Source organism: Culex quinquefasciatus, chromosome 2, assembly GCF_015732765.1.
Source record: "Culex quinquefasciatus strain JHB chromosome 2, VPISU_Cqui_1.0_pri_paternal, whole genome shotgun sequence".
NCBI lineage: Eukaryota > Metazoa > Arthropoda > Insecta > Diptera > Culicidae > Culex > Culex quinquefasciatus.
The window spans coordinates 223,844,434-223,868,863 of record NC_051862.1 but is presented as its reverse complement, the minus strand read 5'-3'; the positions used below and the strand labels follow the sequence as shown (position 1 = coordinate 223,868,863).

Here is a 24,430-nt window from a genome sequence, read left to right as displayed (position 1 = left end):
GAACAACAACAAAAAAAAACCCGTCACCCAGCAGGACACCGGAACCGCACAACTCCCGTCGACGACCTCTAACAAATCTCCCCCCGCACCAACCATGGTCGTGGTGGCCTCACTTGTCAGCGGGGGTGACATTCGTCCCTCCCAGTCCACGTCCTCGAACGACGACGCCCAGGCAAATGACTTTCTATCGACGTCCCTCTCGTCGCCGGCGTCCGCCGTCTATCTGCTCCAGCATCATCACAGCCAAGGACTTCATGACCATCAGGACCATCTTCAGGACGGTGGTGGTCAGCAACAGCAGCAGCAACATCACCAGCATCATCACAATGGGAGTGCGACCACCACCAGCAGCAGTAATGGAACCACGGGAAGTGGCAGCAAACGAAGCATAACTTCTTCGCCGACCGCCGGAACGAGTTCGGCGTTGGCGGCGGCCTCGGCGACCGTGGTGACCAGCCACGTGAATCCGTTCCACCACAATTCGGCCTCGGCGACCACGTTGGCAAATGGTAGGATAGTGTGCCTTCAATTAATGTTATTCTTCTAAAACTCAGTACCTCAAAGTTTTGTCTTTTATGGTCAAGTAAGATATTGTTTTAAATTGCTGATGAAATATTACATTATTATTAATTACATAAAACAAAGAGCAAATATTTTGAATGATTCAATTCAATCTGCATTTTACATACATTTTACATAATAATCACTTATTGTCTCTTTGGCCAAATTAATATTTCTCGAGATATCGAGTTTATAAGCTTGCGGTTGCCGAATTAAGGGGAAATATAACCATATTTCCATATTCTCATCACTTTTTCAGTTTTCCGTTATCAAAACACCATTTTCATAGAAATGAACAAAAGAAAGTTTCTTGCCAACTTTTATTTTAGCTATTTAATACTTCGAAATAGGGTGTATACCCCTTTATTGGGCTAGTACCCAAATTGGGCCTACTAAACATAGTTTAACGAAATACTTATGCATTCCCAAGTTGGGATTGCTACTTCGACGCTGTCGTGCCATCTTGTCGCACGTCGCTATTTGACGTTTCGAGAAAACGCGTATTAATGTTTGACCTTCAATAAACAAATAAAAGAGCTCGCAATGTAAACAAAAACTTTTTGTTTGGTTGACCATAATGCATTGTCGCGAAGCTTGGTTGAATTTGGTTGCCGGAGTCCCGAGTTATAATTACACATGTTTACGGTAATCTAACTTGTACGTGCGTCAAACGCGTTCTGACCTCAAATCCCTTTGAACAGTTGTCGCACATACATCAATTTTCAGGGTGTGTCAAGTTAGCACGACAAGATTGAAACTACATTCATATGTAAAGTAACAATAATGCACGGAGTTTTATCGGATTTTATTGAATATCTCAGGATTGAATTAGAATTTTGGGGATCTGTGAAGGTGAAGCATTGTGAGCTGCTCAAAAAGGCGTTCTTAACTTAAGTGGCTTCATCATTTTTTATTTTTTTTTTGCGGTATTGATAAACATTTCAGATCTTACTATTCTAATGTTAAACAACTACTTACTTTTTTATCCTGTTTGATGTTTATTTTAGTTCATTTTAAGTTTTTTTATTTGCATTCATCTTGTTCAGTTTTTTTTTATTGGTAATCTTTTGCCTATTTGTTTTTTTTTTAGTCAAATTTTCGATTTAATCGGTTTTCCCCTTTTTTGCCTTCCTCACCTTACTGAGGAAAGGCTATAAAATCACTCGAAAAATGAACTTATTAGTTTGACCTCGTAGACCCACCTTCACGTATACATATCGACTCAGAATCATGTTCTGGGCAAATGTCTGTGTGGATGTGTGTAGGTGGGTGGACAAAAAATTGTCACTCGATTATCTCCGGACTGGATGAACGGATTTTGACGGATTTATTACTCTCATTCGATCCGTCTTGGGGTCCCATAGGTCTCTATTTAAAATCAGCAAATTTAGCTTAGTACTTCAAAAGTTATGCTAAAAAAACGATTTTTGCGTATGTCCGGAAGATTGTAAAAAGGGTGGTTTTTGCAAGAAAACCTATCATGTTATACATTTTCAGAAAGGTATTAAAAAGACCTTTCCAATGAGTCCAACACATTGAAGATCTGACAACCCTAACAAAAGTTATTAGCACTAAAGTGTTATTTATACACTTTTTTGGAGGCCGGATCTCAGATATTTCGATGAAAATGATGTCCGGGTCCCTGATGCGACACGTCGTTAGTAAGATAATTGAAATACCTTTCAAATGTGCCTAAAAAATGGATGATCTGGCAACCCTATCAAAAGTTATTAGCACTTAAGTGTTATTTATACACTTTTTTGGAGACCGGATCTCAGATATTTCGATGAAAATGATGTCCGGGTCCCTGATGCGACACGTCGTTAGCTAGATAATGGAAAGACCTTATCAATAGAAATGAGTAATAAAGTTGATTTGTTAAACATGTTGCTATTTTTACTGAATGTATTGACTTTATGAATATGAGGAAGGCACCAACCACCTGAAGGTGGATAAAGTAACGTTTTATCAACTTAAATCATTAGATTTAAGTCGCATAATCTGAGTCATGATAAAAATTACTGCATACTTATTTTGACATAAAAAGTAGGGGACATTAGTTTTAAAAACATGGCAAAAGTTGACCCCAGAGAAATACAATTTTCAAAACATTGGTAAAACCACATGAAACAAGTAAAATCATCAAAACGAAGATTTTCTAAAAATTAAAATGTTCTCCTTTCGAACGCTTTTTTTAAGATTCTCAGTTGGTTTAAGATGTATTTTTAATTAATTTAGATCGTGGCCCGTGTAGAGGTGAATTGGGGCGAAGAGAGTTAAACTTTGTTCTAAAAGTAAGTAAATTTTCAAAGATGGAATATATCAGAGCGAAAAATCTTTTCAACGAATGTCGCATTTTTTTTATTTAAAAAATAAGCTCTTTTCCCAAAATGTTTATTGACCATTTTTTCCACATTTAGAAATAAAACCATAAAAATAGGTTTTGTCTTTTTTATAGCTATTTGTTATACAATTAATTAAATTTAACTATAGGAAGGAAAAAATACTCATTTTTCCAACTTTCCCACCCCACTCTAGACTACTACTCCGAGTACCGTCTGGGGGCCGAGTACCGGCTCAACTCGCACCATCACCACCACCACCACCATCATCATCCGCGGGACCTGTGGACGGCGGTGGCCACTTCCCACGGAGGTAGTGGCGCCGTCGCCAGCAGCGGCACCGGCATCGTCGACGGTCTGCTCGACGAAAGCTGCGAAACGAGTTCGTACGGTTCCTTGAGGCACTCTGCCAGCACGACTGCCGGTAAGTCAGACACTACCGTAGAAAATATTTACTCAACTATTTAGCCAGTTTTCACTGCAAACGTCAATATTTGCGCAAGAACAACGCAGCAGCAGGCTGTGCGTCGACGTCGTCGTTGTTCTATCTACAGGGTGATGTTTGTATGAAAAGCAATAAAGGGCGTATCGTTGCGTTGCGATACAGAAAACCAATATTTATATAAAATATTAATCGAGCAATACCTTCGGGGCGTAATAATGTAATATTAAACTGTACTGAATTGGTGATGGGATAAAATGTCGATGTTTTTATTGATTTATGAACAACATGATAGGAAATGCTTGGGAAAATTTCGATCCGTATCTTTAACATTTTACCTTTAATATCTATTCAGAATCTCCACAAACGCTAAAAATCTCATCAGAGTCTTTAATGATATCATCACAGCAGGATACTTTCCTCTCTTTTCCTTGTACTTTGACTGCCAAAAAAAGCTATGACACACAGTGTGTCTCCCCCCTCGTTTTATGAAGATGCCAAAAAAAGGAAGTTCAATCTTAGCAAACCATGCTCCCACAACAAACTAGATTTTCCACCTTAATCTACTTGTTTTCCCCACCTCCAACAGCCACAGCCTTCTTCAATTGACGATATTAGAATAGCGTCCCATTCTTGACTTCTTGACTCTTTTTCATTTCCCAGGAAAAACGCTCCGAAACGAACGCTCGGCATTCTTCGATTTCGCGACAACCCCTTCGACCCACCCTGCCGCTGCAGCCGCCGCCTACTGCTACCGTCTCTCAACCCCACCCCAGCTCGTGAAACGCGAACCCAGCGACGGTAAGTCAAATGTCTCACCTTTTTTCCACTCGCTTTTCCGGATACGCACGAAAATTGACTTCCAAATTTGCCCGCGAAAAATTCCCACACTGTCACCGCGAATCCGATGAATAATCCCAAATCAAAATTGCCGCATAATTTAATTTTACAACCCCCCGGGTAAATAAAAGGCGACGAAAAGAAAAATAGAAGAACATCCTGCACCAATTTGCACTCCCCTCGCAGGGAAGAAAAAATCCTCAAATTTTCTTCCCAAAAGTGACTTCCGACGACGCCTGCTGCTGCTGCTGGTGGCGCGCCGAAGGCGAATATGTTTTTCTCCACTTGTTTACCTTGTTCCACTTTGTCACCCCTGCATTTTTGAGAAGCATTTGTATAGCATTTATGGTGCTTTTGTGGTGAAATCCTACACGCAGAAAAATGTTTTGTAAAATCAGCCAGTACGAGGTTTGATTCAACAAAATATTTTGTTGAATATAATCAACAAAATTTTTGCATTGAATCAACTCTCAAGTTTTGTTGTTTCAAATCGGGCTTATTTGTTACATCTAAGCTGTTTTTTGTTGATCAAAATTTGACAGAAAGCACGTTCAAATCAGATTTTTGTTGAAGCAACATCGATTTTTTGTTGAAACAAACCTGATTATTTTTTCAAAATGAGGATAGTGTTTCAATTGAATTAACACAATGTTTAATTGAAATGATAATAGTCATTATTTATTGATATTTGCATATTTTTATTTCATCGAAAAGAAAACAATTCAATCTGGTCCTCCAAGTGTTGCACCTTGTTCGGTCCGAGTGCCGTTTCGCAGCTTTTTGACCACACTTGGTGCCACCGCCGCCTCCTGATGAACCAACGAGTTTGTTAAGTTGCCTCCCGCGTTGAATGGGCCATGTTGCCATTGACGTTCCGGTGAACCGTGGTTACGTTGTTTTCCGCCAAGGTCTGCTAGGATGGAAAAGCATTAAAAAAGGTCATTTGAAGTAAAATGCTAGAGCGCTTACCAAGCATGTTCCGTTGAGGGGTTGGGGAGTTTCTTGCAATCTGCAAAACTTGGTTTGTTCCGCCTTTAACTCCTAGAGATGGCAGGTGGTGTCCTAGCTGATGGAGATGAAATCGGCCCAAATATCGCACTAACTTCTCGCATTGTATAACACTTCGCTCACCGCAAGCGATGAGATCAAACACACGAACGGAATTATCGCACGGAACGGAAACTTGTTCACTGGCCACTCTGATCTAAACCAAGAAAAACTTAACATTTTGACGTATAGCGGGCACGTGTGAACAACAATTAATTTAATTAAAATCAAAAAGTATAGTTAAGTTGATTCAACGCCGATCATGGTAGAATCAACGCAATAATTTTGTTGATATTTCCATAAAGATTTGACAAAATACACAGTGTAGATTCAACTCAAAATTTTGAGTTGTTTCAGTTAGTTTTGAGATCTGTTTCAACAAAAAATCGTCAAGTGAAAACAACAACATATTTTGTTGATTCAAACAGGCCTGATTTTTTTGCGTGTATACACTGGTTTTTCCCTCCCACGTCGTGTGGAAAATTGACTGATGGCTTAGGGTGACCGTGCAAAAAAGATGATTAAATGAAATCACAACTTCATCTGGTTGATATATTTCGTAATGTTTGAGTGTGTTAAACATAAGGATATAAAATGCAAAAAAAAAATAACAAAAAGTTTCATGTAAAAAGATTAATCAGGAATCTTGCCTATCTAGACTAAATATAAGCCTTGGTAATAAAATGGAAAATGATTCAATGGAAAAAAAAATCGATTAACAGTCCAAAAACTTGTTTAAATTTCGTTGTTACTTTTACAGTCAAAGCTATAAAACAAGTGTAGCATTAAGATTGCACAAATCAATTTATTTAAGTAAAATTGATCACTCGCAAGGCTATAATTCATGTTGATATTAGAAAAAAAAATTACTTTGTAATATTCTTTTAACAAATTGACCAGCTTTGCCTTATAAACACAAAATTTATTCATGTTATCACACTTAACAAAGTTCCATGTTTCATTTATGAGATTATAGCATTTGATTAGGGTGGCCAGATTTTATGGCATGCTCCATTTTTAAATGCATAAGGTCGTTCTTCTAATCCGACTTCAAGCATTGAACGAAATTTTCATTAAAACAATATTTATTGATTGTAATGTTCCGAATAATAAGCCGTAGCAAAAAATTCGCTATAATCAGTGAACAAAAACACTTTTATCATAAAACTTCAAAATTTTAATGAAACTAGAAGTCTGATCAACTGAAAACAATTTGAAATGCATTTCCCTGCGCTGATTATCATATTTTGCAGGTTTGGGCTAATTAAAAAAATATTTGATTTTTTTTCGAAATTTATTTGTACAATGCCGTCTAAACTTTTTTTCTAAAAAATATCGCCAATTATTATTTCCTTGGATTTCATCTTTGTAGCTAACAAATAAAATGTTTTTCGAAAAAAATGGTAAATTCCGTGAATTTGCGCTGAATTATTTAAAAAAATGGGTTTCTTGAATCAATTTTTGTGATTTTTTTTTACATTATTATTTGAAAGATTACCCGAAGTTATATATTTGTGTTATGTTTTATTCCCAATTTATTAAAACAAAAGGCTTTGAAAAATAACATCTGTTTATCAAGAATTCAGTAGTCAGCAGTCACCCTAAGGAGCCTTCCTTTCAAGTGAGAAGCAAACAAACCGCACTCTCCCCTCACAAAGCGGATCACAAAAATGACAAATTCAATTTCGTCTAATGAAAATAAAATTGTCACCTACTGTTGCCGATTGACGGTGAAGCAGGCCATGATCTTTTAAAATACAGTCACCTTTCTTGCAGCCACTCAACACCGAGGGAAAAATGCAAATTTTGAAACGAAAAAAAAAAAATTAACATTCATGGTTCGCTTTACAGCAAATTGCTTTTATCCGCGAAATCTATTCGTTCGCGGTTCGTTTTCAATCCCACTGATTAATCTGATTGGCACACGATGGATTAGCGGGTATTGAAAAATAACAAACTGCTGCTCAGTGCTGAATAAATTATGACGATCTGTTGCGATTGTTCGGTGAGTTTAGAATTTGAAATTTGGTTCTTTCTTGTTTGCCTATAACTCGCCTTCGCATCGACTTAATAATTAATAATGTTTCATCAAACTTAACCCTCAAATAGCATAAACCATTAGCGTTCGCAATACAAACAATCGGGTCAACCCCTTTCGAGTGAAATTTACACCACCAGAAAGTAGGCGAGATTTTCATTAGCATTATCCCAGTGCTCACCCCTCTCAAAAGCAGCACACCCGTAATGTTTGCAAACAACAACATATTCTAAAGTCATCATCGCTCAGTGCTAAATATCATCATCATAATGCTCATCAAATGTTAAACAAGCCCCGAAACCTTTAGAAAAAAAAACGAGAAGAGAAAATTGTGCATCAGCTCGAGCGAAAGGGGTTAAATGGACGTCGACATCGCCGCCTACTGGGAGGGAAACAGAAGGTAGATTAGAATGCCGGTGCTGGCCTGCTTGGACGGGGTTTAAAGTTCAACCCCAAAAGAAGACTTTTAGCGAACGGGTTGCTATTTTGGGGTGGGTGTGTGTGTGTGCATTGTTTATACAATCGACCGTGAAATGAGAAACTAATTGTTCATACTAAATAATTGATATAAATGAAATGATGCTTTTAATTACTGTTTTTGAGGGTGAGTTTGCATTGATACAGTTGGGTGCGGGAAAAGGGTTGAATTTATGACGAATGAAATCGATAGAAAGCTAGCAATGTTTTTTTTTTAATTTAAAATGGGTATTTAGTTAAAAAATATGAATCATTTCACAAGTTGTAAGAATATTGTGCTCAAACTCTGTCAATTCACACGAAATTTGAAAAAGTTGCCCGACCCCTATTTGGTTTCGGTTCCAGCGTTATTATTACGTGACAGTGGAATGACCCCTTTCTTTCGTTTGAATTTGATTTGATTTTGAACAAAAACCTATTTGAAAAAAATGTTCTTTTCATAAAAAATGTCAGATTCCCAGAAAAAAAAAACGGAAAACAGTTTTTCAGGCTTTGTAATTTTAATCGGTTAAGATCTGGGTGCTGAAAAGACAGACTGCGTAACGTGATTTTTGAAAGCTCTCCGCTGCTCCTCACTAATACAGCTGCACTACAGCTGTAAACATAAACAAAGTAGAAGGCTATGTTCAAGCTCAAGTGTGACATATTTTTTGCTGCTTAAGTGAATTGTTTTGAAACAATTAGGATCTGTTGATATTAAAGTTTTCGCTGAAAAATTAAGTGCTTTGCGCTTTTTTTCTTCGTAGACTAAACGATGGGAAGCCAAAAGAGGCATTTTTTGTTTTCCACGTGATGACAAAACAAAATAAATGATAGATCGATCACAATACTTGCCACTTCTTGGTAGCATTTTGCGAACAGTAAATTGGTTCCGCTTTGACAGTTCTAAATTGAGGCCGCTTTGCGAACCACTATTCTGCACCCAGGTTAAGATTAACCCAAAGCCAGGGATGGAATAATCGCAATAAAATCATTCTTTACCCGCGAACTTTCTTTAACCGTGAAAGAAAGAGAATGCAAATCCAATATCTCGAAGAAAATCATGTTTTTTTTTAGATTTTTGTGAATATCTTTGTTAGCATCACTTAAATTTATTTATTTCGTTTTGTTCACACACATTGCCCATCTACAAAAAGGGACAGGCCAATTTAGAAAAAAAAATGGAAGCAAGACTAACATTCCAAATTGGATTAATATTGAATTATTGGCCCTTTTAAAATTTTAGTCTAGGTTCAAAATAAAAAAAAATGTATTATACAGCAATTCCATCTGAAAAGAGCCTAAACCGAAAAAAAAGTTCTCCGATCGGGCTCAAAATTTGTCTGGGGGTTCCTTGGCTAAAATAATTAGACCCGTATTTTTTTGTTTGGCCATTAGGGTGACCTACATCGTGCTAGCGTGGTACGAAAAATGCCAATTTTCATCATTTTTCAGAAAACCACTTTTTTCAAAAAATCATATCTCCGCGCCATTTTATCCGATTTTAGCTGTCTTAGACGCAAAAGAAAGGTGATGAGTTTGGCTATTTGAGAAAAATATTAATAAGTTCCAAAAATTTAGCTTAACTATTGAAAAAGTCGTATGTATACTTAAAATGGCGTTTTGACCGTGTCTGGACCTAAGAGCCTATGTCTGAAAATATTGTTATCGGATTCCTTGGAAAATTTCACATGACAAATCAAAAAATTGGCGATGTCGAACTGTACGTTTCCGAGATATGATTTTTTGAAAATAAAAAAATGAGTTTTCCGACGCGCCACGCGCAACAACAGGAAAATGACGAAATCGGCAAAAAATCAACTTTTTTCACTAAAACTGCGATAACTTAAAAATTTCAGCGATGACCTATAGATGTTTGGTTTTCAATTTTTTGTGATTGAAAGACGCAACTTTTGGTACCATAACATCTATAAGTCATCGCTGAAATTTTGAAGTTATCGCAGTTTTAGTGAAAAAGGTTGATTTTTTGCCGATTTCGTCAATTTTCCGTTTTTGCGCGTGGCGCGTCGATAAACTCAGTTTTTATTTTAAAAAAATCATATCTCCGAAACGTACGGTTCGACATTGCCAATTTTTTGATTTGTCATGTGAAATTTTCCAAGGAATCCGATAACAATATTTTCAGACATATGGACTCCAGACACGGTAAAAAGGTGGTCCAGACACGGTAAAAACGCCATTTTAAGTTTTCATGCGATTTTTTCAAATGATAAGCAAGTTTTTTGAAACTTCTTACTATTTTTCCCAAATAGCCAAACTCATCACCTTTCTTTTGCGTCTAAGACAGCTAAAATCCGATGAAATGGCGCGGAGATATGGTTTTTCGAAAAAAGAGGTTTTTGCGAAAAATGACGAAAATGGCTATTTTCCAAAAAAATCAAATCAGACCACCCTAATACGGCGTAGGTCACCCTAATGGCCAAACTAAAAAATACGGGTCTAATTATTTTGGTTAAGGAACCCCCAGAAAATTTTTGAGCCCGATCGGAGAACTTTTTTTTCGGTTTCGGCTCTTTTCAAATGGAATTGCTGTATATTTTCAAGACTCTATTCGCTGCGCATTTTCAGTGATACTGAAAGAAGAAGAAAAACCTTACATATTTTGTTTAACTCCTGAATTTGACATATTTCGCTTTGTTACAATTTTAAACCTTTTAGTTTTGATAAAATCTCAATAAAACAATTTGCGCAATAAATATTTACTTCTTCACATCATAACATTACAATACTCTACTAAAAGCATTCACTGTATCATGGACGGTACGCACCTAAGCATCATCATGCTGGTAATAATCCCTCCTCTGCTAAAACCAAAGCAAAAAAAAATCTCCCTCAGAAACCATTATACGCCGAGATCGAGAGCTATAACTCCCAGGGTGAAAAACTGAGCTTTATTAAATTTTCATACGCACATTGTTTCGCTCGAATCTCGACGTTTTCGTGAAATACCCGGCGGGATTTCACCGCTCTTTTGCTGCTGCTGATAACGATGATGATGTGCTAAATGTTTTAGGACTTACCTACCTTGCAGAATCAGAATCAGAACACGTGTAAAATCCGATTACAGCATGAACCGTGGGAGCGTCCCATTAGAGCAGAGAGTTGGAAGAAGACTTTTGGCCTTTTTGCCAAAACCCCGAAATTAGCGACATTAATTATGCAAACACAGTTGTGTTCGCTAATGAAATGTGCGTAATTCTAATGTAAAATTAATGAAATTGTTCTCCCTCCTCCAACAGTGACGGCATGGCACACGGCCTACTCGGATCTCCGCTTTTCCGACCCGCTCTACAGTTCGCTCAAATCGCTCCAGAACCAGTCGGGATCGGCCGGATCGCCGGTTCACCAGCTGACCGGCGGTGGAGTCCCAACGCCCCAGTCCCACTCGTCCATCTTTCCGGATTCGACGTCCCACCTGGTCTCGTCGTCGGCAGCGGCGGCCGCGGCCCTGGACCATCATCATCACAGTCTGACGGCGGCGGCCACGGAAGTGTTTTTGCACCATCACCATCACCACCATCAGGGTTACGGTGCGGCGGCGGGAACCTATCGGCAGCCGTCGGATATTGTGACCTCGTCGGAACCGGATTACAGTTTAGCTGGTGGCACCGGGAGTGCCGTCGGTGGTTCTTCGGCAGCGACGGCATTGGCGAGCATATCGACGACGAATCCGTCGCCGTTGAATTCGTTGCCAGGTAGAGTTATAAATTGTTGGATGAGTTTTAGTATAGGTTTTTTGCACGAAATAAATATCATTAGGTCGATTTTAAGTTGTTTTTATTTTTTCCGTATAATATCAGTTTTTTTATTAGAGAAACAGAAGAAGTTTATTTTATCATAATTATCATTGTGTATTCTGTGACTTATATTATTTTAGAATTGCCATTACATCTCGATTTGCACTCGCTAATGAAAATAAATTTATTGTTTTTGTGTTTTGAATGAAGCAATAATTCTCAACATTTTTCGTTAAATCGATCCTTTTTCTTTATTCTCTATGATCCTTAATTTGGAATGAATGATAGTAGGTGTGAGCTGTGTAAAAAGGGTGTCAAACTAAAAAGTAACCCCGTTCGTTTGACAACAATTCGTGTCAAATCATCGGGGTTTCAGTGTATCACACGAGGTTTGATTCAACAAATTTTTTATTGAATATGACAACGCCGATTTTGCATTGAAACAAACCTTGATTTTCTCAATTCCACAAAAATCTTTTGTTTGTTTTTTTTTTAAAGTTGCTTTGACGTTTAGCGTTGATTTAACAAAAATCTTGATTTTCAAATCAACAAAACGTTTTGTTGATTCAAATATGCCTTATTTTTCTGCGTGTATGAAGTTGGGATTCACGAGTGGCAGTGATGTGACCATGAGCAATTTGTTTATCGGTTGAAAATTTTAAATCGTAGGCAGCTAGCTGCGGAAAAGTAGCTTTATAAAGATTTAAATATATGATTAATTCGATCGCGAAAGACATTTTTCGTCGTCGTGCCTGGTTAAAAGGAAAATATCGAAAGGACTTCATGTATTTAAATCATTTGTGCAATATCATGAACCCTAACAAATAATCGCCGGAGTGCCTTCCAATCAACGATGATTTAGAGAGGACTTTATCAAGCAAAACGACTTGCTTGTCTCAACAAAATTCGTCTCATTTCTGTCCGAAAAACACGACTGATTCTGCAAACGAAACGCGAGGCTTCGCTACTCGCAATCGACCAAAGCAGGAACATCATTTTCGTGGACGCCGAAAACAGGATCGATCCTGCCAAGCAGCCACGTGGTCCTGCTGCCTGCAATCGTTTAAAAAATGTGAGACAATAGGCACACAAAAAAATACCTTTCACTCCAAATCATTATTTTCAACCACGCGCTCCTGTTCCAAATTGGAAAAATAATATTTTGTTAAGGTTTAAAAACCTTAAAAATATTAAAATGTCTGTAACTAAGGCACAATTCAATTAAATTTCAAAATTCCTGAAATCGTCAAAAGCACCTGAAATCGTCTCAAAATGAATTAAAATTAATAGTAAAGCATGCCAATTGGTTGAACCCAAAGAAAATTATTAGTATTTTAGCAAATATTTTACAATCAAATGGAAAAGTGTTCCATCCAGATATCTCATACTCATTTTGACCTAGAGCTTGTAGGGGACATCTGGAACTACTCTCTGAGATTGAGAACAGTTTAGCAAAGGCAGTTAAACAAAAAAAAGACACTTTTCCTTAAAGTGAATAGATCCCATTTCTAGAGTTTTTTTTAAAGACCTATAAACTATTGTGTTTCATATGTTTATAGGACCTCTTAAAAAACTCTAGATTTTCTGGAGATAATTTTATCAAGATCGAGTTCCTGGTCCAATTTCACAATAGACATTTGCTTAATTGTTTTTTTTTTTTTTTCATCCATCAAGGTTGTGTCAAATCTAGTTGCAAATAATGTTCAACGTTTTTGTCACAGCCTAGTGCGCCGCCGAGCGGTAAGGATTGGCGCATATGATGTGATATTAAAGTAATTTAAAGTTCAAAGTTTATCTCTAACAACTATATTATGTTTCTAAATAATTATTGACATCGACGTTACCACTACCGCGGCCTAGCACTTAATAATCGAATCAATTCCCTGGTAAGACACTCGATGTCCCCAGGGGAAACCCAAAAGCCCACATCAGCAAAGCTGGCCGTGTGCTGCAAAAACTGCACCGCCGCGCGGAGCGCTCGTCTGTGCTGACGGTGTGAATAAAAGCACCTTTGGCCACTGTGCCCAACTCAAGTGAGGGTCTTTGCTATAATTTAAGTTAGGGTAGGTCGCACGGACTAAGTCCGGTGCATGTCCCCCCCCCCTTACCGAGCTTGAGCTTGGCCTTGAAGAGGCCGAGCTCAAGAGGTAAGACGCTGGAATAAAATAAGGTTTCGTGGATACTAAAGACATACTATCAACTATTTTTATTTTAAAGCTAGTTATAGCCTAACCGTTATGATGGAGCTTCTTCGCGAACCGGCTTCTAAAATCGTGCAGATAGCCATTGGCGGGTCGGGCGTTTAGATAACTGGCTTAATTCCTGTTGTTTTCGGTGATACATCCATCGTCTACTATTCCTTTCGAACCCTCTGTACTAGATTTTGATTATTTTGCTGTTTCGTTGGGGCCTAGAACCAACTACGCCTTTTTTAATTGCTGTTATCGTTGATTGCGTAAGGTACTGTTTGCTAAAATACACTGCCACGAATCTTGATTATTTTGCTGTTTTGTTGGGGCCTAGAACCAACTACGCCTTTTTTGTGAAATAGTTTTGCAGTCTTAGCGTATTTGTATCTTCAGTAAAAGTCTTCGCTCTATCCATGGACCGACTTACGGGATGCTGTCCTTAAATTAAGATTGGCTCAAATTTTGCCATGCTCTTGTTTCTGGTGTCCGGGGTTCGAATTCTTCCTTTCGCTGTCTTGTAATAATGAATACTCCTTGGCGTCACAAATTCACCCGCTATCTAATGTCCGACAGTGCCATTTCGTGCTATCTGTCGCTCGAGCCCCTTGGCGAGCCCCCGTCTGGTTCTGCGCGTGCCGTTTTATCCGTAAGCTCAGGTGCAACTAAACCTATTCTGATTGATTCTTTTGTAAAAGACCACTAGGATACCTAATTGTTTTTAATCTACTCAAATTCCTCTTTGCTTTTAGTTTGAAATGTTCCGATTTACATATCATATTTAATTTTATCATACATTGAAATATTTTTGAAAAGAAAAAAAAAGGATTTGTTGAAACTACTCCTCTATTTTTAAAATGTCAATTCATATCAAGAAGATCAAGAATTCCAGCGTTTTAGTGTCATCAATGCGTTAAGTCGCCCTCTCCCTCCTTGAATGGTGTGCGTTTTTCCTCTGGTTGCTAATCCAAGGGATGCCTGAAATTTGTATGGAAAGAAAGAGAGAAAAAAAACTTGCCACGAGGCATTAGCTCTATTATTAATGATGTTTGTTATTTTCTAAGTTCCATAAAAATTAAAGGTTTTAAAGGCCATCTTCGGAAATTAATCATTATATTTTTTAAGTCGGTTGTTATGAACCTTTTCTTCTTTATTTCCATTAAGAATGGTCGAAGTTTGCTCGCTATCTAGTCTAATTACCAAATAGGGCCCCTCCATAGCTGTTGGAGTTTTCTCCCCATACCCATGGGGTTATCGTGAACCATAACCGGATCTCCCAGCTCTGGTTGCCAATCTTCAACATTTACATCGTATCTTATCTTATTCCTTACTTTACTAACAGCAAGGTTTTCCTTAGCCATTTTATGTATACTGCTGAAAAGGTGCTTAATTTCGTCCAGATACGTTTCGTAATTTGCATCCGTTGTGCTTTTGTAGATTGAAGCTGGCATTCTTGCCACTCTTCCGTATAGTAACTCATACGGTGAAAATCCCGTAGATTCGTTCGGTGCCGTGTTGTACTCAAAAGAAAATATGGCAATTTCTGATCCCATGACCCGGTGTCTTTTCCGACGAATTGACGCATATATTGCTTCAATTCTCGATTCGATCTTTCGACCAAGTTTGCTTGTGGGTGATAGGCACTTGTGTTGATTTTCTTTATGTGAAGTAACTTACAGACTTCTTTCAGCATTTTACTCATAAAATTTGTACCTTGATCTGTAACTATCTCACATGGCGTACCAAATTTACAAATCACACCTTCTACTAACGCTCTAGCAACTGTAGAGGCTTCTTGGTTATGAATTGGAATGATTGTTAAGAATCGTGTCAAGTCATCTTGCACAGTCAAAGCGCAGTTATTGCCCCAGTGTGATTCTGGGAACATTACTATATCCATGTATAGTTTTTCAAAAGGCTCTGAAGCCGTTGTTGTTATTTTCATCGGTATCTTGTTTGATTTGTGAATTTTGTGTCTTTGGCAGGAGTCACACTGCCGCACATAGTTCAAAATATCCCTATTCATATTCTTCCAGAAATATGCTTGACTTATCCTTTTATCATTCTGCGGGCCCCAATGTGGCCGCCCAAAGGTGCATCGTGAAATTCTTGGAGGATAGTTTGAATTTGATCCGCCTTTGCGTTGACGATCTCTGAGCGGTTATTGTAGAAACATATCTTTGTTTTTGTCTTCCAAGCGGCGAACTCTATAATTTGCAGGATTTCTGGCTGCCGAATTTTTCTAAACGATATTAGATGAATCCGTTTATTTGCACACTCGCTGAAGGTGTGAATGTAGAACAAAGCAAATGTTTGGAAAAACTTTTTGCTGTCGATTATAGAATTGTGTTTACCATCTAGCATCACCCCATAAAGATTATCATTAGGAAATGCAAAATTTCCCTCTTGAATTATGTTTCTTGCACCATGTGGAAGATTGTAAACCTGGGAAATCTCGGAAAACCCTGACTTTTGTTTGCTATCACGAAAGTATGACTGCAATTTGATTCATTGTCTAAGGTTTTGCAATTCTTAATTTCCGTAGCGTATGACTTGTTTTCTTCGGCATATAATCTAAATTCTTCGTATAATTTCGAAAAGTATTCCTCTTCGGGTAAATCGTCATTTCCGTCACTAATATCAATGTTTGACAGCTCTCTAAACATCACATCATCGGATGAATCGTAGCCTTTATTTGCAGAAGTATTATTATTCCTATTTTGGTTTCTGAGTTGCGCTCTAGTTGTTGCGCCAACAGTTTCTGGATTGATTTGTTCTGTTTTATCATGATCAATTCGAGATAGAAAATCTGCAACAGCATTTTCTCTTCCCTGTTTATAGCGAATTTCACGGTCTAGCCCTAACAATTTAAGGCGAAGTTTTGAGAGTGTGGTAGACGTTTCTTTCAGGCTATCGATAGCGACCAGTGGCCTGTGGTCTGTATACACTATAAATTTTTGGTTAAATATATAGTGTCGGAAATACTGGGTTGCCCATACAATAGCTAGTAATTCTTTCTCTATAGCATGGTATCGAAGCTCGGCACCTTTCAATGCTCTACTTGCAAAAGCGATCGGTTGATCCATGGTTTGTGCATTGGATAGTACTGCCCCAATGGCAAAATCACTTGCATCTGTAGTGATTACAAAAGTGTCCTTATAATTCGGCCTGATCAGTAGAGGCTCCGATATCAGGCACTGTTTTAAATCCTCGAATGCTCTTTCACATTGGGGAGTCCATGAAAATTTAACGCCTTTCTTAAGAAGGTCATTTAATGGTTTCCTTCTAGCGGCGATGTTAGAAATAAACTTACCGTAAAAATTTATAGTGCCTAAAAATGATCTAACCTGTCGAATATTAGTTGGTCGCTTAAGATTAGTTATGGCTTTAATATTTGCATCAGTAGGGCGGATACCATTTTTGTCAATAATGTGCCCTAAATATTCAATCTGTGTTTTCAACATCTGGCATTTTGTCGGTTCGATTTTAAGATTATGCCTGCTTAGAGCGTCTAGAACCTTTTTGAGAGTATCATTGTGGTCTTCCACTGTATTCCCAAAAACAATTATGTCGTCTAGATATACGAACGCTTTAACAGCCCCTAATTCGTAAACTACGGTGTGCATCAGTTTTGAAAGGTACTTGGGGCATTTTTGAGCCCCATTGCCATACCAACAAACTCGAAGTGCCCTTGAGGCGTTGAAAACGCTGTCTTTTCGGTATCATTGGGGTTTATAGAAACTTGGTAAAAACCCGATTTTAAATCTAGGCATGTGAAGAGACTATTTTCACCGATGTTATCCAGAATTTCGTTTATTAATGGAATTGGATACACGAAACTTCTAGTAATTGTGTTAAGTGCTCGGTAGTCTACGACCATCCGGTACTTCTGGTTGCCATTTGCATCTGGTTTTTTTGGGATGCAAAGGACTGGTGCGTTCCAGGGGCTCGTGCTTGGTTTTATAATTCCTTGCTCTAGCATTTCTTCGACCTGCTCTTTTATATGCTTCTTGGTTGCTTCCGGAAATCGGTATTGGCGCTTGTTAATCGGAATGCAGGTTTCTGTTTCGATATCATGTACCGCTGCGTCAGTACGCGTAAGGCGATCCCCTTCTATAAAAAAGGTATTTTTAAATTCAGAGATTATGTCAGTAATAGATTGTCTATGAGATGAATTCAAATGGCCTAGATCTATCTTTTCCATCAGAGTAGCTACTCGTTGAGGACCTTTTATCTCTTTATGGTTCTTGTATTCTAGGAAATCGCAATCTTGGTGAGCATCAAGATCGATAGCGCTTTCCAGTATAGCCTGTTCCATGGATTTTGTGGTGTCAATTGCACCACATGTTGCAATTGCTGCTTCTGCTTGTATTATTACGGTTTTTCCAATACGTTGGGATTTTTGTTCGTTTATTGTTTCCTTATGGTAGTCGTTTTTCGTATTTTGTTTCGTGTTATTCGTTGATTTCTTTACTGGAAAGCGTTGAAATGTAATATAATCAAAGCAACTTCCAATTGTTGAGGTGTGGTTTTTTAAAAATTCCAGCCCAATGATTGCTGGAACTATCATATTATCCAGAACGTGGAATTTAATAGGGAATGTACTTTCTCCAATTATCAATTTTACCCATATCGAACCACAAGTCTGTGTTAACTGTTTGCCGATCCCTTGAACGGTGTGCCTGTCATAATGATTTATATTCTGCATACTTAAACCTATAACTTCAAGGTGATCTTTATGAATGTAGTTATTCGGTGACCCCGTATCTAACATGTAACTTGAAGGCGTTTGTGGGTTGGTTATAGTAGCTAGTTGGATGGCCATATGTTTTCCAACGGTTTTGTCTACTGGAACTATAATTTCTTGATTAGCTTTGAAGCCAATATAATTACCAGCGCTTTGATCTATTTTAAAGGGGACTGAGCCGTATCCGACTTGTACGTCCCCTTGTATTAGTTTTTTGGTACGTGTTGCGTACTGTTTTGATTACTATTGAATGTACTATTAAAATCTGGGTTGAAGTTCATTGTATTATTCAGTTGACTCATTTGATTTGATTGTGGTGGACCTCTACCCCACCTGTCCATTGTCATGTTTTCATGATTTTGTACATGACCGTACGGAACTAGTGTTCTGTTTGGATTACCAAAGTTCTGAGTTTGATTGGGTTGCCATCCAATCATTTGATTCGGCATCATGGTATATGGTTGGGGAATTGGACCCAACGGTGGAGGTTGTGTAAGGTTACTTGGGTGACCCCATACTGGGTTTCTCCACGTGTTATTTTTTTTATTGCTCCAATTTTTATTTCTGAGGCTGTTTCCGCCACCATCACCGCCTTCAGTCGCATTTGAAGAAGAATTTTTCATCTTCTCTTTGTGTGCTTCGTAGATACGTTCTAGCGTTTTGCCTCTTTCTAGAATTGTGTTCGCCAGGTCTTCATATGAACATTCTTCTATAGTTGCAGCGAACTGCATGAGGGTGGTACTTTGCAGCCCACCGATGAAATTTTCTTTTAAAATTTCTTCGGCTGCATCGTTTCCCCCTTTTTGTTTAATTTGCCTATTGAGTTTATCAGCTCTGCGGCGGTATTCTTCCAGGGATTCTTGTCTAGTCTGTACTAATTTATTGCAAGAGTTAAGAATCTCTGGCCATGTATTTTTTTCTTGGTACAGAGTGTTCAAGTTGTTTTGAACCTCTTGCCAAGTATCAGCCATAATATCTATCGCCCTCTCCTTGGCGTCTTCTTTTAACTTTAACCGAATCACAGCTAAAAACTGGTTTAGCTGGTCGGCGTTTCTCGCCCCAATTCTAGCATGGAAAATATCAGCGATGTTGATGAAATTTTCAACGTCATCGAAATTACGGGTGAATTCCGGTATACATTGGAGGGCTTTTTCAAAATCAAATTGAGCCATCTTAAGTGCGCTGTCAAAATAAGCACTGGCTGATAAAAATTCTTGAATTACCGTTTCGCGTTTTTTATTCAAAATTGCCTCGGGTGTATCTTCCAATTCTGGATACAGGAATTGGTCAAAAGGCTTTATCGAAATTGACTTCCTTAAGAAAATTTTCGAACTTTTCAAAACTTTTTTGGCACTTTTGCGCAGTACTTGCTGAGCCTGATGGGTGTTGACGAAGTCTGACACTCTTCCAAATTTAATTTTTCTAGCCCTGAGTAGGACGTATTTAGTTGTTTACTAATGTTTGTCTTCGTCGAGAGAGAGTTCGACCTCTTTATAGGATTTTCTACGGTTCGGACTAATGTTTTTCTTGGACGAAGACTTAATATTCTATCCGTCATTCGGACCCTGGAGAAGCGCACTATGACACAAACTGATCAAAGTTAATTTGTTTAAGTTTATTTTGCAAACATTTAAAATCTGCTAAAATTTTGTGTTTTTAATTTTTTTCAATAAAATCCAATCTAGAGTCAAGTTCTGAGGAAATGTCTGTGTGTGCAGGATTGTGTTGATTATCTCACTACTGGCTGTACCGGTGATGATAATAACGAACGAACGAAATAACGAAATAACGACACACTTAATTAAGTAGTTCCCAACACAAACCGGGGAATAGTAAAAAAAAAGGTACTTACCAGCACAATAACACTGCTCCAAACGACACGTTGCACATTGTACTCTAAACTAAATTACTAAATTAATTTAAGTTACCGACTGTCACCACATGCGCCGCCGAGCGGTAAGGATTGGCGCATATGATGTGATATTAAAGTAATTTAAAGTTCAAAGTTTATCTCTAACAACTATATTATGTTTCTAAATAATTATTGACATCGACGTTACCACTACCGCGGCCTAGCACTTAATAATCGAATCAATTCCCTGGTAAGACACTCGATGTCCCCAGGGGAAACCCAAAGCCCACATCAGCAAAGCTGGCCGTGTGCTGCAAAAACTGCACCGCCGCGCGGAGCGCTCGTCTGTGCTGACGGTGTGAATAAAAGCACCTTTGGCCACTGTGCCCAACTCAAGTGAGGGTCTTTGCTATAATTTAAGTTAGGGTAGGTCGCACGGACTAAGTCCGGTGCACTAGAGATCAAGTGTCCTCGGGGATCAAGTCTCTTCACTCTCCCCTTCAATTTCCCGGAAATTCAGAACAATCATTGAAGTCCTTGCTCCAAATGCGAATTACACTATCTACCTACGACCTTTATTTATAAATCATTATTAACTCTATTACCGCCAAAAAAAATCGATTTTTTTTATTTTTCCCTTGGAGGTCATTTTAAGGGGTTACATACATGTAAATCGACAAAAAAAAGTTAAAGGTTGGTGTGAGCACACACTTAATTTTATTTAAAATCTGTTTTCAAGGCATTAAAATATACATTTTTATCTATTATCAAAACAAATTTGAAGACATTTGGTTGTATCATTGCCGAGATATAGCTATTTGAAGTTAGCAATTTAAAAAAAAACGGGTGCCACGATATCTCAATACTGCCTAAACCAAATCTGCTCAAAATGTTGGTGAAGACTCGTTAAACCGGTCCTGTGTGCATGACGAAAGCCGATTTTTAAAAAACTTATTTTAAAAAAAGATAAAAATATTTTTATGTTTTTCATATAAAAAATCGTCAGTTTTTGATTTTTGTATTTTTTTTAAAGAAAAATTTCAAAATCGGGCTTCGTCATGCACATGGGATATGTCTTGAGCGTCTTCATCCAAAATTTCAGCCAATTGGGTACTAAAGCCCTATGTCAATTTGTATGTACAACGGTAAAAAACACGATTAAAAACCATTTCTGATCACTTTTTTTCATTTTAATGCAAATTTTTTTTTTTTTGACAAGACAACATTTTTTCGATGGATCAACTATGGTCCCCTTGGAACGAGCTGTCAAGTAGGAGCTTTTCTGTCAAGAAGGACCGCGACGTTATTTTTTCAAAATTGATTTAAAAATCCATTTTAAACTCTTTGTGGTCGTTCAAAGGGTCATTGTACTCAGAAAAATAAGCGTTATCGCTGTAAACAATAATATCGGCAATCTAAGCTTCATTTTAGGACCCAATTTGGTCCATCCCATCTCGAGTTATCGTGGCACCCGTAAATCAACTCAACTCCGGCACCGGCACTCAGTGTGGAACTAGCCATCAAACGAACGTACCATTTGCTATTTAGTCTTTCTATTTTTTTCATATTTTTGCAGTTTTTTTTTTTATTTTTATTTTTTTTTAAATTGAAAATTTGTTCTCATTGTAGGTCAAAACGGACCGCTGCACCAGCGCCGTGGATCCCTTCAACTGTGGCAATTCCTGGTGGCACTCCTAGATGAACCCAACTCGGTAACTTCTCACAAATTATGCATAAAGGAAGAAATAATTTTAAAATAATGATTTTTATCAGAGCGCCGGCTGCATCGCGTGGACCGGCCGCGGCATGGAGTTCAAGCTGGTCGAACCGGAGGAGGTAGCGCGCCGCTGGGGCATCCAGAAGAACCGCCCGGCCATGAACTACGACAAGTTGTCACGCAGCCTGCGATATTACTATGAGAAAGGAATCATGCAGAAGGTCGCTGGTGAGCGGTACGTGTACAAGTTCGTATGCGATCCGGAGGCGCTGTTCAACATGGCGTACGGGACAACTGCGTCGGCGGCCGCCAGTGGTGGGGCAGGTTCCGGAACGGGATGCGGGGGATTGGATGGGTCCGGGATGGGTCATCATCATCACCACGGGCATCACCATCACCTGCTGCAGCAGCATCACGGGGCGGGTTCGTCGTCGCCGACCAACTGCCACCAGGGCTCGGGGAGTAACTTGGCCGGTGGTGACGAACCTGACGTGGAACGGAGTTCGTACTTTACGAACGGCTCAGCGACGTACAATCATGGCAATTGAATTGTTTTTATTTTTAACGCTCTTTTTTGCTTAAACTTGAATGTGTAAATTTAGAAGATTAGTGCGAATTGTCGTTGAACCAGCTTGAACTATTAAAAATTTCAAATTTTCAGCAAAACTTTGGAGAACCATGAATTAAAAGCAATAAAGTATATAAAATCTGTGTATAGTAAATGATGTTCAAAGTCTAAAAGTCTTTATTTCATTCAATTGAAGAACGTGCCTACATTCAGGCTATTACAGTTTGAACGGCAGCTCCCAGTTCTTGCGTCCGTCGCCAAAGTAACAGAATCCGTAAACGGCGCCGGTGTTGGCCCGATGAAAGTTGATCATTCCCGGCCAGTGCATCGAGTTCAGCACGAAAACGTCCCGTCCAACATCTCGACGCACCACAAAGCTGCCCTCCTTTGGCACCACGTCGTCCGCCGGGTCAAACACGTCCATGAAGTAGTTGCACTCGTCCCTCTTGCCCAAATTCACCGCCGGATCGGCCCGCGGCTCCCGGAAGTGATGATAGTTGTTCAAGATCAAGCTAGCTTCCGTCGAGATTCCACCGAAATACGGGTTAATCACGCAGTTTCCATCAGTATCATGGTACAGCACGCCACGTGGAACAAGTGCGGCCTCCTGTAGAATCCGCGACACGACAAACCACAGCCGGTTCTGCTCCTTCACCTCAAACCTAATCCGCGCACCCTCAACCGGAACCAAATCCTCGTCCAGTGCAAAACTCGGACCAAGATCAACATCCATCCGGTACGCCGGATCCCCCCGGAACGGTGCACCAATTTTGTCCCAGCAGTGATCCCACTGCTTCGGTTCCAGCAGCAGGAACCATTCGTGCAGATTCTGGCTGTAGTACAGCTTCCTCGCGGCGAAAAGCTCCCGCTCCGCGCAGCCAAACGCCAGAAAGTAGTCCGCGTCGTGGCCCTCGAGCCGGCCTAGGAAATAAACTGACCGGAGGCGCTGGGCGCGCTGGAGCGTGCGGAGGGAATGGTCCAGCTTGAGCGCTTCATCGTTGGACAGGGTCCGGAAGGCGTACGACAGGTACGGAGCGTGGTCAAACAGCGTTGACAGGTTCATGACTTTTGGTGCGTGAGTTGGGGACGCGGATGCAGGGCATGCTTTGATTTTTTTTGGTTGCGAGCTTGGTTGAGAAAGCTTTTCGAAAAGGGGAATCGCTTTCTATCGAGAAATTAAAAGTGAGAGTGTGTGCAACATGGAGTTAAACTTTCTGTGCAGTTGCTGTGAAGGTTCCCATGGCACTTCGAAAAGTTTAACTCCATGTTGCACGCACACACTCTCACTTTTAATTTCTCGATAGAGATGTCACTCTCAGGGTTCCAATCGAACTGTCAAATCGGGGTTCCAATCGAGCAACAAGGTCATGTAAGAACAAGGTCGGAATCAATTTAAAATCATTTTGGCAAAAAAACGAGACTTATAACAATCAAAAGTATTGTAAAACTGTTGTTGATAATAATCTGATAGTTTGTGTTATGTTTGTGCTTGTTCGGTACAAGAAAAGTGCCAGCACCAAAGAAAAACTACAAGTTTTTCAACCTTAAATTTAAATGACTTTGAGTGTTTGAAATTTCTCCCAGAACATTTCATTTCCCTATGTAGGTCCCTACTCAGAATCATCAGCTGAGCAAATGTCTGTGTGTTTGGCTGTATGTAGACATGTGTACCAAATCAGTGTCACTGGAATATCTCGTCACAGGTTCAACCGATTTTGGCCGGAATGGTTTTAATCGATCCGTCTTAACGTTCCCTAAGTTGCTATTTAAATTCATGTAGTTTTATCATGTATTTAAAAAGTTATGTTAAAAAACTGTTCCATATTTGTAATAAAGACGTGTGCTTAGTCCGGGTGTCTCAAGCAAACTGTTTTAT

At 39.0% G+C, this 24,430-nt stretch overlaps 2 protein-coding genes across 4 annotated transcripts in view; one reads left to right on the top strand and one right to left on the bottom strand.

Annotated features, from left to right (window-relative positions):
* Nucleotides 1–22,727, top strand: part of LOC6033647 (ETV5-related protein Ets96B) — a 32,293-nt gene extending 9,566 nt beyond the window's left edge. Inside the window, exons 2-7 of one of the 3 annotated variants that reach the window (XM_038251157.1) lie at nucleotides 35–509; nucleotides 3,100–3,327; nucleotides 4,009–4,146; nucleotides 10,987–11,442; nucleotides 21,899–21,981; nucleotides 22,043–22,727. In XM_038251157.1, the coding sequence (XP_038107085.1) occupies nucleotides 35–509; nucleotides 3,100–3,327; nucleotides 4,009–4,146; nucleotides 10,987–11,442; nucleotides 21,899–21,981; nucleotides 22,043–22,534 (1,872 nt within the window). In that variant the 3' untranslated portion in view covers nucleotides 22,535–22,727. Of the gene's footprint in view, nucleotides 1–31; nucleotides 510–3,099; nucleotides 3,328–4,008; nucleotides 4,147–10,986; nucleotides 11,443–21,898; nucleotides 21,982–22,042 lie in introns of all 3 variants that reach the window. The other 2 variants (XM_038251156.1, XM_038251158.1) reach the window with 2 other exon arrangements.
* An 8-nt stretch (nucleotides 22,728–22,735) lies between these two features.
* Nucleotides 22,736–23,620, bottom strand: LOC6033646 (radial spoke head protein 9 homolog). The gene has a single exon (XM_001844021.2). It carries the CDS (start codon nucleotides 23,615–23,617, stop codon nucleotides 22,772–22,774), a length of 846 nt encoding a protein of 281 aa, XP_001844073.2. The 5' UTR covers nucleotides 23,618–23,620; the 3' UTR covers nucleotides 22,736–22,771.
* Between the last annotated feature and the right edge of the window lie 810 nt (nucleotides 23,621–24,430).

Excerpts from the sequence above, each read along its gene's own strand:
- LOC6033646 (XM_001844021.2), bottom strand. The coding sequence starts at position 23,617 with ATGAACCTGTCAACGCTGTTTGACCACGCTCCGTACCTGTCGTACGCC.